The sequence below is a fragment of the Lonchura striata genome, chromosome 15 (genome assembly GCF_050655825.1).
Source record: "Lonchura striata isolate lonStrDom1 chromosome 15, ASM5065582v1, whole genome shotgun sequence".
In the NCBI taxonomy this organism is placed as follows: domain Eukaryota; kingdom Metazoa; phylum Chordata; class Aves; order Passeriformes; family Estrildidae; genus Lonchura; species Lonchura striata.
In genome coordinates, this window is record NC_140717.1 from 15,200,840 (window position 1) to 15,217,048 (window position 16,209).

General features: G+C 49.2%; 1 protein-coding gene across 1 annotated transcript in view; it reads left to right on the forward strand.

The window, feature by feature from the left end:
* AACS (acetoacetyl-CoA synthetase) overlaps window positions 1-1,463 on the forward strand; it is a 38,382-nt gene extending 36,919 nt beyond the window's left edge. Inside the window, exon 18 of the mRNA XM_021532805.4 lies at window positions 193-1,463. Coding sequence (XP_021388480.2) covers window positions 193-330 — 138 coding nt within the window. The 3' untranslated portion in view covers window positions 331-1,463. The remainder of the gene's footprint in view (window positions 1-192) is intronic.
* Window positions 1,464-16,209: the final 14,746 nt, after the last annotated feature.

The window sequence follows — 16,209 nt, forward strand, 5'->3', positions numbered from 1 at the left end:
CAAACTCTTTGAATTCTACCTACTCTTCAAGTGATTTTTTCAGAAGAAAGTGCTTCACGTGTAACGAAAGAGAAGGCATTCTGCTAAATTTTTATAGCGTGCTGGAACTGGTGGGGGGGTTTCATGAATATTTTCATAAAACCACTACATTAAAAAAAAAGTAATTTTATCTTTGCTGGTTTTGTTTTTCAGTATACAATAAATGGGAAGAAAGTGGAAGTAGCTGTGAAACAAATAATTGCAGGGAAAGAAGTTGAGCAGCGGGGAGCTTTCTCAAACCCAGAGGCTTTGGACCTGTACCAGAATATTCCTGAGCTTCAAGACTATTAAAGTCACTTTTTTTGTTGTTTGTTTTTTTTTTTTTGAGTGTCTTTGTTCTGTATTTGTTTTGTATATACCAATACTGTATGTAAAGAAAAAGCTCTATTTAATACCAGTGGTTCTTTTAAAAGGAAAAATATTTCATGAAGTGCATTATGAAAGGCTTGGGTAAAGCTTAGCTCGCTTTTATTGGTTAAATATGCCATATATTTTGGAGTTTTTTCCAGCCTGAAAGGAGAAACCTGCCTGTTTTCATTTTTATATATATGAGTGCATCTTTTCTGCTTAGATTTACATCAGCAGCCCATCAAATGGGAGCACCAATAATTGCAGATAGAATATTTCTTTCATAAAATATTTGCTTTATTTTTTAAACTGAATTTTTAGCAACATTTTTCAATCCCTGTGTTTGAGCCCTGTAAGGGAATTCACAGTGATTTGAAGCCCTTGCCCCTGAGCCATGCAAATGTTCTCTGTGGAGTGTGCATTAAGATGTTTTTATGAAGCCAAATCATAATGCACTAAAGCCATTTGACTTGGAGTCATCCTTGAAATATCCCACGGTACCTTTGAGGATAACTGCTGCTCCATTTTGTGCTTCTCATTGTTTTAAGCTGTTGGCTGAGAGACTTCTGGGGGCTCAGAAGGTGAAGGGAGCATTCCCTCCTCCTCCTTCCTGGGGTAACTCCAGGTTATTTCATGGAATTTGCTGACATTACTGTGGATTAGCATAATTACATTTAAAGAAGTAATTTTGCTTCCTTGGTCAAAGTCCTTTATTGGCTCAAAGTTTAGCTGAGGAATTCCAGGGTGTTTCTTGATTAAAAGCTGATGGGTTTTGTAACTTTTTTTACTAAATGTCATGTTGAAAGTGAGAGACCCCTTTTCTAGGTCCAGTTTATAAAGGGAAAAATACTATAATTAAAAAAAACTGAGCTTGCTGAAACAGTGAAATGGAAGCACTAAAGTGTTTTGTTTTTCATAAAATACAGTTGCAGTAGTTGTACCAACCCTCTGGCATTCAGTGTCTCCTGCACTATTTGAATTTTGTGGAAGAAATATTACTGTACTTAAAATTGTGTTGAATGCATTCAGCGTTGATAAAGAGTTAATTAAAATGAATAAATTCTTTATATATAATACTTATATATTACATCTCTCATCTGTTGCTGCCTTTATTTTTCTTTTAACTGGTTGTCATGAAATAATTTTTACCTCTGTTTGTTACTGATTTTAGTGGGTTTAATCCAAGTCCAAAATTTTTTGTGCTGGTACTTTCCCTACTGTACCAAGTCAGGCCATGTTAGTGTGCTAATAAAAATACCAAGCACCCATTGGAAAGCTATAAAAAGGAACTATCCAAGTTGCCAATAACCTGTGATTAAAGGTACTTTAAAATTCCTGCTCCTTCTGGCTTGATATATATAAATTTTACATTAACTATGACTTTGTATTCATTAAAACTTCATTATATTGTTCTTTAATTCATGCAAAATGTCTGAGGTTTACAAAGCCCACAGGATCTTATTAATAAGTAATTTTGGGTTCTTTCATTAATTAAAGATAGTTTAGAAGCACAGATACATTAAGAACATATACAATGCCTAGAGGCTGCTTTTTCTAATCCTTTATCATGCTGAAAACACTGGAGAAAGTTTAATTAATGGATATAATTTGGTCTCTTGTAATTGTCAGATGTTGCAAAGCTTTTCCCAGACATCTCTTGCAAACAAAAATCAAACAAAAATACAGATTTCCTTCTGTATTGCCCTGAAAATTACAGTTTTACCCAGAAACACTGGATGGATGCCTGAGGGCTGCCAGGATGTAGCTGTTGTACCTTGAGTGCATAGCCCTCTTCCTTTTTTTTTTAATTTTTTTTTCCTGTTTCCTATTTATAATTTGAGGTTCAGAGTGTTTTGCCTGGAAAGCTCCATGTGCAGATTTCAGTGGGATGTGTGGCATGCAAATAGAGCTCTGGGAATGGCTTTAAGCTCTGACTTAAACGTTCAGCAGCAAAGCAATTAGAGCAGAGGAACTCCAGGCTGGCTGCAAATTCGAGAGTGACTCTGGCATGGTGAGATGGAATCGGCCCATTTGCCCCTGGGGGATGTGGTTTTATCACTCCCCTCTTGGAAATCCTTTTGTCAGCTCCTGTTAGAGCAGGTACTTCCCCCTCCCACTGCCTTATGATCTCAATTAATTTCCCTGTTTAGGTAGTGCTGGTTCTCTAGGACATAAAATGAGCTGGTACACAGCAGCCCGAGCAGGGCACAGCTGATAAAATTGTTTATTGTTATGAGCAAGAGAAAGGGGTTGTGTGGATTACTTCTACAGTGATTTTAAAAACGCAGGTAATTGTCTGATGCAATGCAACTTCCCTGAGGCCATTATTGTCTTTCAGTTTAGTGCATACATATTTAAAAGCATTTCATTTATGAGCTGAGCAGTCACTCACACAGGTAAATGGGCATTAAAATTAGGTTTAAAGTGCAGTAGGAAGGAGTAGCAGGGTTTGAGACTTGAGACAGAGCTGTAGGGTTCTGGGCTGGGGGAAACTGGAGTGTGTAGGGAATGCTCTGGGCCACCTTTTTGAGATCTTCCAGTAGAAAAAGGCTTTGGAATTCCTTCAGGTGCCCTCTGGAGCTCTGCACCGAGCAATTCCCCCACTGAAATTGTTCAGCCTGTGAGTGGTTCCCTGAGGTGCCAGTCTGCTGCCTGCAGCTTGCAGAACTGAGGATAAATCTGAGATTGCTTGGTTCATCCTTCTCCTTTCAAGAGGAAGGGCATTTTTAGCTCATTTATAACCAGGTCTTGGAGAGCAACAAGATGTAACTTCATTTTCTTCTACTTTTTTTTTGTAGAAAGAGGAAGCTCCATGTCCTAAGCTGTGTTCTCCCAGGAATAAAAGCAGGGTGGGAGTTGCTGTGAGGTGTGGCCACACTCCAGGGTGGCAGCCTGGGAGCTGAGGGGAGCACCCACATTTCCCTTGCTGGGAATTTGGGGCTTCTTTAGATTCCAACGATGAAATAATGAACATCAGCCTGAGCACTGTGCTGTGCACGATGTGAGTGCAGAGTGGGAGTGGCTGTCACACACAGCAGAGGGAAGCAGCTCTGGAATTGCTGTCAGGGAGTTCAGAACAGCTCCAGCTGCAGAGCAATGAGATGTCCCAAAGCATTCATGCAGGGGCTCCAGCTCTCCACACGATTTCTCACCCTGGCTGCTGAGAGCCAGAGAAATTCTCCAAACCAGCAGCTGGAGATGAACTTGTGGCAGGCGCATTCTTCTCTCTCTCAGGATTTTTCATAGAAAAGCACAGAGAGAAGAAAGAGAAAACAATTTCTATTTCTGCTCCTTGTTTTCCCATGTGGAATGTGTTTGGAGAATTGTTTCCCTGGGGTGATTGCTTGATTGGATTCTGGTGAGGATTGTTTGAGCCTGGTGGCCAATCCAACCTACCTGGGGCTGGGCTCAGAGAGGGGCACGAGTTGGGAGTGAGTTAGATATGGGAGTTAGAACAAGTAGGTTTGTAGTTTTAGTATCTCCTTTCAATAGTATATTAATGTATTATAGCATAGTTATAATAAAGAAATCATTCAGCCTTCTGGAATCAGACATCAGCATTTCTTCCCACCAAGTTCACCTGCATTTACAATATGAACTCAAGTGAGGAACCAGCTCTGGTGGGGGTGGGAAAATCCTCTGTGCAGCACATTAGTGAGAGCTTAATTGGGCCTTGTACTTGTTAATTAGAAGACCATAACGAATTCTCGTCCTACTACTTTTGACAAGTGGTTTTGCTAAGTTCAAGAGGCTTATCAGCATTCAGCCTGAGATTCCAGCTGAAAGGATAATGTCCCTTGGGAAAAAACCATCATCTCCAGGACTGGTAATTAATTTACTATAACATTTTAAGGTATACATCACTAATGTGAAGAGGTTCACATTGCTAATGAGGAATCTACTAAAAAAAAAAAATCCCTTTTCCCAGTTTTGTTCTCTCTTCTGTAGATTCAAAGGGAGTTAAGTTTTGGCTGCTGCAGGATAACAGTGCACTGGTGGGATATTTGTGGGACCAGGGAATGGTTTGGGTTAGAAGAGACCTTTCAAGATCACCCAGTTCACTCCTATTCTGTTTTGTTTTACAAAGGCTTCCAGCATTCCCAGTCTATGGATCTACAGCCTGTATTTTGACAAGGATCAGAAGAGTATTTGTCTTCACCTTCTGTTAGCTACAAAGAGGTTAAAGCTAAATGGAAAGAAATTGTGAAGAAAACGGAAGAAAATGTTGAGAATTTGTTTGGTTTAACTGACTTGCTTTGAAAGGTGAGCTGAGTTTAAACCAGTGTCACTTCAACCCTCCCCAGAGCTGAAGGAGGCAGCCTTGAGAGTACAAATGTGAGACTCAGCTGAGAATTTTAATTTGTCTGGTTCTCATGTATAATAAAATATGCTAGATACATGACACTTCATGAATTAATGCAGGAGTAGAAAGCAGAGGAGAGATTCCTGTACAGGATTTGTTCTTCTAATGCAAATGCCAAGCAAGGCTTTACATGACCCTGGCTATCTGAGTCAGGGGCCTGTTTCATGCTTCACTTCAGGGTTTGTTCCCATTTCCTCAAGCTTTTTGTAATTAGAGGGTGTGTGATGTGAGAGGGGAGGGAAATTAGGCAGGAAATGCCCAAACCTGCACAACCCCTGCGTCTGTGTGGGAGCTTTTAGGGAGTTATCTTATTGACAGCCCTCAATCCTGTACTATCAATTATTGGGCTGATTGCTTCCCTATCTTTTTTTCAGGGGGTGCTGCTTAATTTTCACTGGTTGTGTCCCTTCCTTAAGCTTGATTACTGTGGGGGGGTCACTCTTTGCCCTCTGTGGTACATCAGAGGCCCATACCCCCCAAAATACTTCCTAATTTCCTCCTTATTTTCAATGGCTGTTAAACTTAACAAGGGAGGGAGCAGGGGGAGAGCTCAGCCTGGCAGCCCCTGCCCTCTGTGCTCAGCATAGGGGTGGGGAAAGGCATTTTTAAACCCTGCTGGTGTTTAAAAATGCCTTTTTAAATGCCCACTGCAAGGGCTGGCCATGGCCTTGCCAAAACTCCCTCCTGCCCCTGCTGAGGTGGGAGCAGCTCCAGGCTGGCAGGTGAACAAACACCTGCAAAAAAACCCAAAAAACCCAAAGCAAGGCTGATGGAAAGGTGATGGAACATGGAGAGCCTCAGACAGCTACAACCTCCCACTGCTACCAGGATCTGATCACTCCCCTGCTGAAACCTGTAATTACATTAAGAGGACAGCTGGTTCTAATGGCATAAAAATATTGAGACATGCCTGCAGAAACAGAGGTTTTCTCCTAATGCAGCTCAAATTACAACAGGGGAGGAGTACGGAGATTTTGATAGCTCATAAAAATGATTTTTTTTTTTTTTCCCTGAGTCGGTGTATTATCTTAATCTCTGTGAAAATAAAGCAGTGAAAGTGAAGAAGAAGATTTCTCTCACTGGGATTACGGTGGTTGCAGGCAGAGAGTGGGATCAGGGCTGAGCTGTTCAATATCTCCAGGGCTGATTCTCCTCCTCTCCCACCCTTTGCTCCTCTGGGACCTCTGCTTCATCCCTGCCCTGTGCCTGTGGCCCTTGGCACCACGGGCTCCTGCTGAAATCAGAATTTGTGCTCAGAGTGCCAGAACCCCTGGGAACCTCCAGACATCCAGGAGAAAAGGCTGAACACATTTCCTCCCCAGCTGAAGAGTTTCTGCCTTTATTCCCTGATGCAAAACCTCAGTTACCACTGAGTTCTAGATGAACTAATTACTTTCATGTACAAACAGGAGGAAGAGAAGTTTTTAAGCAAGGCAGAGCCTGGTGTGACAATTCTATTAGGTTTTGGTGGGTACCTGCTTGACCTGTAAATTGAAACTCCAGAAAGTCTTATCATGGTATTTAATTTTCTGTGCTTCAGCAGCAGGGGGTGAAAGGGGGCTGGAATGGGTTTATTCAGATATGAGACAAAAATAACTATTTTTAAAAAACGGCTCTAATCAGTCAGAGAGCATTTTTCAGCATTTTCTTTCTGTTCTTCTCCCTCCAGCCTCCCTGGCTGCTGTACCAGGTTTCTGTGTTGACAGGACAGATTGGCTTGCTGGGGTTTGTGAACTCCTCTGCCTGCTCCACGTGCTCGTTTTTCACTTTTGGGATCACAAACATCCTTAATGGAGACCTGGAATTGCAAAGGTGGAGTTGGGGGTGTCACATAATGGCCACTCTGAGCTGCCTCACTAAGAGGCTGATTCCAGGATTTAGGATCCCTGGAAATGCCATCTATGGACGCTAAAGGCATTAAGGTAATTAATAATAAAGAAAATGCCACGCTGACAGGGTTTGGTAATAGGTAACGCACCAAAAACCTGGGAAGAAGGATTTTGGTGGGAGAGAGTGACATAATTTACTGCCCCCCTCCCAAACCTCCCACACATTCATTATGCCTTAAATATTCTCACGCTGAGTTTTTTCCAATGGTCTAATTATAAACTTCATTATAATTGTTCATTAGTTTTATTTGGTTCAATTAGCTTAACAAGTTGCCAAATGAAATACAAGGCGGGCAATTAGCTTGATCTAATCGTAATGAGCCACTCAAACTGGGTCACCAAATATGTTCCTTTATAGCACTTCTCTTTTTTTTTTTTTCCAATTGGTGAACAATAACATAAATATTCAGAGCATCTCCTGATCCAAGGAGTGGAAATTTCCCACTCATTTATTAGAATAGAAAAAAAAAAAAAATCAATTGTTCTGCTCCTGGGAGTTCAGCAAGGTGCAGGGAGGTTGCCCTGGCTCACCCAGAGCTGAGCGGGGCCACCAGTCCCAGCCCTGCAGAGGAGTGACTGCCAGGAGGGAGGTCAGCTCTGACCTAAGCTCTGTTATCTCCTCAGAACCCCACAGAATTCCGTGTCGCAGTGGTTGGCGGCAGAAGGGACCTTGAGGCATCACCTGGATGCCACCTGGGCGGTGCCAGCCACGCCCTGGCAGGAGCTGCGGGTGGAGCTCAGGTGGGCTGAGCTTTGGGCTTTGGGCAGCCCCAGAGCTCAGTCTGAGCCCTCTGCTGGCTTCAGCCCTGCCCAGCACCTGGTTTTGCTGTGACTTTTGGATAACCCCGAGGTGACTTTTTGTTTTTTGCCAGATTTCCCTTCTGCCACTCAGTGCTCGAATCTGCTCCCCTTAAGCAGCTGCTTAGCAGCAGCTCCTGGCTCCTACGGTCCGGTGGATTTACAGCCACCTTTCCCAGGAGCTAATTTGGGCAAGAGTGATAATTTGGTATGAATAATTCCTCCTGCACGTCATGTGCATCACATCCAATTCTCAGGGGCGAGCAGCACCGGGGCAGCGCCTCAGCAAACTGGAGGCATTAACAGGCTCAGGCCTGGATTTGGATTTCTCTGGGATCTTGTCCTGCATCTGGATGGAAACACCATAAAACATTAAACCAGCACAGAGACTACAAGCACCTGTAAGTAATTCATAAAACACCGCAGTGAGGGCAAGCTGGTGGTGCCAAGTGCCAGTCCCAATCCGAATTTCCCTGCAGAATACCCACCGAACCCATCCCTGACACCAGTTTGGCGACCTGCTGATATGAACTCCTAAAATTTCACCCAGGCTCCTGGCTGCATGCAGGGAGGGGGGTCAGAAGCTGCAAATCCCAGCCCTTGGTGCTGGCTCTGGGCTCTGGCCCCACCAGCCTGGTCGCCAGCAGCTCGCATTAAAGGGAGAAAATTCACACCTCTGCTTTTGACACCACAGACAGCTCCATCAGCTCCTCAAACACCACCCAAAGGCATTGCTGGGTTTAATGAAGGCACCCGGCTGCAGCTGGAGATGCTGCACGAAGCACAGGATTCCATGTTTTAGTGGAATGATTCCCTGATTAGTGGAATCATTCCCTGATTGTTTTCCACTCCAGTCTCCGTGCCCCGAGCAGCCTGTGGGCGCTGCACCCCGAGGGCACTGCGATGTCCCCTGCCCGCGTGGGACGGTGGCACCAGGCACCAAGGACCCATTCCAGGCGCTGGGATGTGCCTGGTACCCTCTTGTGAGAACCCCAGCCTTGCTCTGGGGTCTCATATGGTGGTGAAATTTCTCCTCCAACCCGTGATTCCAAAGAAAAACTGCGCAGGCTCTTGCTGTTCAGTCTCAGGGCAGTTTATTGTGAGTTATCGAAAAGATTTTCTTCTGGGGCTGCTGTGGTTTGCTCAGCAGCCCAGGCAGAGGCACACACACACCCTGACATCCTCTCTGCCTGCTGTCTTCTTCTTCTCTCTCCCTGCCCAGGGCTGCTGCTATCTTTTATATGATGTATTACATGTTTATAGTTTTCCCCCAATACCTACTACCTCTATTACAAAGTGCTTTTCTACTCTAAACCAATCTGTGAGTGCCAACATCACCAAGAACATGGAGGCGAGGAAGAAGAAAGAGCAAGGACAGGATCAGCCCACTTTCCTCCATCTTAGAACTTCTGACCCCCATGTACAAAGTAAAAACCCCCCTATACAGGTGCTAAAACCCCCCTGTACAATACTAAAAAAAAATTCCCCTCTACTTTGTAATTACTTTTACTACACTATCTAACCCTTTGTGACTGCTTGTTCCACCTCCAAAGTTGGTAACTCATTCCATGGCTCAAACTCAAAATTCCAGCTGTTTCCAGCTGCCTGCCAGGGTCTAAAATGCTTTTGACCAAGGCCTGGAACCTCTAAAAATGTCTGAGAGGCATTTTGAGTTCTGACACCCTCTGGGCTGTGAGCCTCTCCCTAGGCCAGCAGGACCCGGTGCCAGCACTTGAGTAAGTCCTGCTAAGAGCATCGCTGCTCCTAATTCACTCTGCCCACTCGATATTAGTTTTATTCCTGCTGGGTTTAAATCAGGCAGGGGCAGATGTAAACAGGCTTGTAATAAGCTGCGGAAATCGCAAAAGGGCTGCGTGACACATGGCTTGCATTTGATTCAAGTAGTTACAGTCATCATATCCATTAATTTTTGTAGTGCTCCTGGGAGCAAAAGTCCCTCCTTTTCATTAGAGAGACCCGGATTTCTAAAGATCCCGGTGCTCGACACGGCCTGCTTGGCACTCACGCTGTGAAAAAAAAATCCCTTTGTTTACACAGCCGATGGCCTGGGTGGGACCTGCGTTTTATTTACGGTTCTGCGATGCTCCTGCCCCGAGCTCCGCTGAGAGGCGAAGGTGGGCGGCATGGCTTAAAAAAATAAAAATAATCATAATAAAAAAAAAGCAAGCAAGCAAGCAAGAAAGAAAGAAAAAAGCCATAAACCCACATATATTCCAGGCAAAAAGGAATTGTCGGTGTGAATGTTGAAGCGCAGCGGCGACACGGATGACGGGGCTTCGAAGGCTCGGGGAGGAGGGAGCCGGGCGGATCCCGGTGCCTCGATTAGCGAGGCGCCCTCGCTCCCTTTCTGTCTCCGGGCTGCCTTTGCAACAGCCCCTTGGAGGGCTCCAGGCTCGTCTCGGTTTAGCCCTGGAGGACCAGGGGCTGGTTTTTGGCAATTTGGAAGGATGGGATGTGACGGGGCTGGTGCAGCCCGGCCAAGGCTGGAACCCCCGGCAGCTCTGGGGGAAGCACCTGCCCGTTCTTCTCCTGCTCAGTTTTTAGGGGTTTTATTCTGTTTCTCCCCAGGGCTGAGGGGCTCCCGTGAGCTCTCCGGGACTTGGTGGAAGCGGGGTTTTCCTGCTCCATCCTTTGAGCCTCTCCGGCTGGAGCCTGCGGGAGGATGGGCACGCTCCCTCCAGCCCTTCTGGGCATCCCACTGCCCGGGAGAGTGTCCCGCTCCCCCAGCGCCCTCCCGGCCCTGCCACAGCTTCTTCCGAGCTCACAGAGACACAGGAGGGAAGTCCCTCTGCTCCCACAAGCACAAACCCCATTCCTCTGCCTCTGAGCCCCTCTTCTCCCCCTCCTGTGCGTCCCAAGCAGAGGAGGAGAGGAGACATCGCCAGCGGGGCGTGGACCAGGCACAGGAGCCCCTGTCCTTTGCAGGTGGCTCCTGCTGGTGGCCGGGCTCGCTGGCCAGGGCAGGGGACACGGCTGGTTGCCCCACAGCTGTGGGCAGTCGCCAGTCTCTGAGCATTTCCAGCTGGCCCCACACACGGATCCTGCCGGGCATCCCCCCGCACCTACCCCATACAGGTGTTTGAAATGACTCAGGGAGAAACCAGCCAGTCTCCTCTCAGACCTGTCTTAAACCAATTGAATGATCTACAGGTGAAGAAGGAAGCAGAAATTACGGCAATTCATCACCTTTTAGTCTCTGCAGGTGCTCGGCGGCACCACCATTCCCCCCGCTCCGCGCTTTTCCTCCTGGGGGTGATTAACCCGCTCCCTTCTGGCGAGCGAAGCCCTCTCACCCTCTGGGGAGGATAATGAGCGAGAAGATGATTAAAAGGAACAAAAGCCTCAGCAGAGGAGCGCTGTGATTCAGCTCCTGCTGGCTCGCAGGCTGGCTGCCTGCCGGGGCTCCGTGAATCACTCACCTGTGATTCAGAGCGGCTCCTCCCCGCTGGTCCCCTCGGTTCCTCCTCTGGGGATGGGGCAGGGACGGATCCCCGGAGGATCCCACCCTTTGTATCGGGGCACAATGTTCCAAGGCCGCCGGTAACTTCCAGCAGCCCCAGCCTCCATCCAGCACCCCAGGGACTCATAACCCCAGTGATTTTCAGCGTTGCTCAGTGGATGCCATTAATTTTTGGTGGAATCTGAGCTTTCTCTAACACTTTGTTGCAGCTTGCAAGCAAGCAGTGGGCAGACGTGGTCAGTGGGACAGCCTGGCTTACGACGCTCAAAGTGGAGCAGGGTTTCCTCAGATGCCCCAGTGGTAGAGTTTCTGCCTCTCTGCACACACAAGACTTAAATCTCAAGCTCCACATCCATTATAGGACAAGGAAATTGTCCTATAATGTTTGTGCAAAGCACTGATCAGTATCTCGTGCTGTGCAGAGCTCCAGGGTTACTCGAGCTCCTTATTCCCTCCAGGAAATCAAGGTCTAAACACAGCTCTGGATCTGGCCCCCATCCTTACCTCCCCTTAACTCCCAGCTGCTGTTTTGCCTCCTAGTACCTTAAGGCATCTTTAAAATTCCCATTCTTTCTGTTCTCCTAGGGGCATTCCCCAAGCCTCCCATCTTTTGACATGTGAGTGATGTGAAAATCAACAGCTTTCTGTAATGCTGCAAAGTCTTTCAAGTCTTTCATAACACAGGTTGCCTCTGTGTGCAAAGTCACGCCAGCACAAAGCAAGTGTAGCAACATCCCACCGGAATAACTTAAAAGAAAAATCTCCTTTGGGAAAAGAATTATTTTGAGGATCACATATGGGAGGCCCAGATTACGGCACCACGGGTGGCTCTGCTGTCTGGGCTCTCTCCCCACAAACCTTTGGATGCTCCCACACCAGAAGAAGACAGGGAGTGACAAGCCGTGCTGTAAGCCAGCTAAGGAGCTTGGAAACGGCTCAGCATTGATCTGGAAACCAGAAACCCCCGGCATGAGCTGTGCAAATTCACTCAAGGAGCACTCATTGTCCTGTTGCTCCCGTGAGGAAGCTGTGCTCCAGCAGCTGGCTGTGATTTTAGTGATTTAGCTGCAGTTCCTCCTCACGCTTTTTCTATCTCCCAATAATCCCCTTCTGCTTTTCCAGGCCTCCTTTTTTAACCTCAGCGAGGCAAATCAATGCTGGTTGCCCCTGTAGTTGTGATCAGCTGGGTCTCCAAGGGGTTTGCCCCCACTGCTCCCCAAAACACCTCAGCACCCCCAGCTGTCATGGGAGAGCTGCTGTGCCACGGGCTCACCCCACAAGGTGCTTTCTGGTCTGCAAAATCCCCAATTCTGATGCATTTTTCCTATGAGGTCTTCCTTTTACATGTTAATTTGTACACAGCCCCTCGTGTTCAGCCCAAAGCCGACCAAGGAGTTTATTGCTGTTTGTATTTGGTTTTGTTTTGGTTTGTTTCTTACAACACAAACGAGGGAAGCTGTGGGAAGGAGCGAGGGCACTGCCAAGGAACCTTCCTACAGTCTGCAGACACCACTTAATTCATGTTTCCACTTCATTCTTACCAGAATATTGCCTTTCATTAAAAGGCAGTAAAAGCATTAAAGCATTTTGTAGTGGACGGAGAAGACCTTACAGCTTTATTGGGCTGAGAGGCACATAATGGACCACTACAGCTTTACTAACATCTCAAGCACCAGTTTGGGGAGTAAATTTTGGAAGAGCCAGCCTGGTCCTGCATGGAACAAATGGGATGGGGGATGAGCACCTCTCAGCCAGTGCACCTGGATCTCTGCAAGCGGGATCACTTCCCTGTCAGCACTTTGGCAGCCTGCAAAATTTCTCACTTTGGGTTTTCTTTCACATGTCGGATACAAAATCCCACTTTAAAATGTGCAGCAGTGCTGGAGTAAAGTCTAAATGCCTCCCAGTGCTGCCCTAAAGGTGAGGTGAGGCCCTTGGCTGCGTGCAGGGTTTGGGCTGGTGAGGGGACAGGGTCCTGTGTTCCCCAGCTGAGGCTCAGCCCTGAGTTTGAGCTGCACAAGGGAATTGTTTCCCACTTCCCTGTGCCCCATAACTCCCCTGAGCCCTGCTGCTTCCCCAGGGAGTGCAGCTGAGCCACAGGGCAGAGCTCACACAGCTTTGGATGCCCCTTGCACACATCACACAGTGATCCTCCTCCCCAGGGCCAGGAGCAGTCCCTGTACCTCCAGCTGGAAAACCCAAGATCCCCCCACACTCCCGAGGAAAGAAATGGGGTGTCTAAACCAGCTGATCCCCTTGTTTTGGATCGCCAGATTTCCATGAGCTGCTGAACGTTCCAGTTGTATTTTATTAGATCAGGTACTGACAGCAGACAGCAAGATGCTCTTCATTACTGCCTTTTACTCGTTTTATATACTTATTTATTAGTTTTAGGTTCTTTGAGGAACCCAAATCTTTGGGTTCCTCGAAGGTTTTGTTTTCTCCCCAGCTCTGTGGGTCCAGTTCCTCCAGCCTGAGTTGATTCCCAGGTGCTCTCATGCAGCTGTACTTGGGAGATAAGCATTTATTCACGCTCATGTTTGTGTGGAGCGGTAAAATATTAGAGCTAAATTTTTTATGACATTCCTAGGAGTGGTTATGGAGCAAACAAGATTACAGCAAGTACTACAGAAAAGCTTGTTTATGCAGGGAGGGAAAAAAATCAGACTTGGAGACGTGTTTGCAAAACTCTAGGAGAGCCCAGGGGAGGGGTTTAGAGTTCCCTCTCCTCTTCCTTCCCTGCCTCGCCGCTCTCACTGCGAGCACAGCGCAGCTCCCGGCGATTCGGGCGGAGCGCCTTGGGAGGAGCGGAATTCCAGCTCCGGCACTGGGATGTGCTCGCATTCCAAGGCAGAGCGCACGGGCAGCGCCTGGCTCCGCTGGCACCGGGGCGATGCCGCTGCTGCGGCTGGCACTGCCCTGGGCACGCTCCTCACCCCGCTGCACATCCCTGGGGTGCCTTGGGCACATCCTTGGGATGCCTGGGCACATCCTCGGGGTGCCTTGGCACATCCTTGGGGTGCCTTGGGCACATCCTCGGGGTGCCCTCCAGCTCCCGAGGCTCCCTTCCCACACCTCTGGGCAGCCCTTTGCACACCCCCACCCTGCCTAGGGTGCCCTTTGCACACCCCCACCCTGCCTGGGGTGCCCTTTGCACACCCCCACCCTGCCTAGGGTGCCCTTTGCACACCCCCACCCTGCCTGGGGTGCCCTTTGCACACCCCTTTGAACCCTCGCACACTCTTTGAAGAGTAATGCCCCTTGCACAGCCTTTAGAACGCCCTGACACTGTTCAGGATGCTCTGCCATTGTTCAGGATACTCCCACATCCCACGGGATGTCCTTTGCACGCCCTTTAGAACGCCCTGATACTGTTTGGGATGCTCTCACCCTGTTCAGGATGCTCTCACACCATTCGGGATGCTCTGACACTGTTCAAGATGCTCCCACATCCTCAGGGACGCCCTTTGCACATTGTTCAGGTTGCTCTCACACCATTCAGGATGCTCTGATATTGTTCAGGATGCTCTGATACTGTTTGGGATGCTATGACATTTTTTGGGATGCTCTGACGTTTTTTGGGATGCTCTGACATTTTTTTGGGAGGGTCTCACCCTGTTTGGGGTGCTCTCACACCGTTCAGGATGCTCTGATACTGTTCAGGATGCTCTGACACCGTTTGGGATGCTCTGACTTTTTTTTGGGATGCTCTGACATTTTTTGGGGTGCTCTCACCCTGTTTGGGATGCTCTCACACCATTCAGGATGCCCCCACATCCCGCAGGATGCTCTTTGCCCACCCCCGGGATGTTCTCTTACTGCTCGGGATGCTCTTGCAGTTTTTGGGATGACCTCACTGGTTTTGGGATGCCCTCGCAGATTTTGGAGTGCCCACACAGATTTTGTGATGCCTTCGCAGATTTTGGGGTGCCATCACACATTTTAGGATACTCTCACACATTCCGGGGTGCTCTCACACATTTTGGGGCGCTCTCACACATCCCGGGGTGCCCTCGCTGTTTTTGGGGTGCCCTCAGACGTTCCGGGCCACCCTCACAAATTTTAGCATTCCCTCACACATTTTGGGGTGCTCTCATACATTCTAGGACCCATCCCGGGGTGCCCTGGCTGTTTTTGGGGTGCTCTCACCCATCCAGGGGTGCCCTGGCTGTTTTTGGGGTGCCCTGGCTGGTTTTGGGGTGCCCTCACCCATTACGGGGTGCCCTGGCTGTTTTTGGGGTGCCCTCAGACATTCCGGGGTGCCCTGACTGTTTTTGGGATGCTCTCACCCATCCAGGGGTGCCCTGGCTGTTTTTGGGGTGCCCTGGCTGGTTTTGGGGTGCTCTTACCCATACCGGGGTGCCCTGGCTGTTTTTGGGGCGCCCTGGCTGTTTTTGGAGTGTCCTGGCTGTTTTTGGGGCGCCCTGGCTGTTTTTGGAGTGCCCTGGCTGTTTTTGGGGTGCCCTGGCTGTTTTTGGAGTGTCCTGGCTGTTTTTGGGGTGCCCTGGCTGTTTTTGGAGTGTCCTGGCTGTTTTTGGGGTGCCCTGGCTGTTTTTGGAGTGCCCTGACTGTTTTTGGAGTGCCCTGGCTGTTTTTGGGGTGCCCTGGCTGTTTTTGGAGTGTCCTGGCTGTTTTTGGGGGTGCCCTGGCTGTTTTTGGGGTGCCCTGGCTGTTTTTGGAGTGCCCTGGCTGTTTTTGGGGCGCCCTGGCTGTTTTTGGAGTGCCCTGACTGTTTTTGGGGTGCCCTGGCTGTTTTTGGGGTGCCCTCAGACATTCCGGGGTGCCCTGACTGTTTTTGGGGTGCTCTCACCCATCCAGGGGTGCCCTGGCTGTTTTTGGAGTGCCCTGGCTGTTTTTGGGGCTCCCTTTTCCCAGTTTTCCCCCGTTTTTCCCAGTTTTCCCCGTTTTTCCGCGCGCAGTTCCGCCGGCGGCCGCCAGGGCGCGCGCGCGCTCTTTGCGCGGCTCGCGGCCGGCGCGCGCCCCCCCCTCAGAGCCCCCCGCGCGCCGGGGGAGCGGCACCGGCACCGGCACCGGGACCGGGACCAGAACCGGCACCGGGACCAGAACCGGCACCGGCCCCGCGGGCCGCCGGCCACCGGGCCGAGCCGAGGCCACGCGGGGCTGCCCCGCTCGCCGGCCCCGGGCATCGCGCATCCCCCCGGGGAGCCGAGCGGCACCTGCGGGCCCGGCCCCGCTCAGGTGAGCCCCGGCACGGCCCGGCACGGCCCCGGCACAGCCCGGCACGGCCCCGGCACGGCCCGGCACGGCGCCCGCTGCCCCGGGGGAGCCGC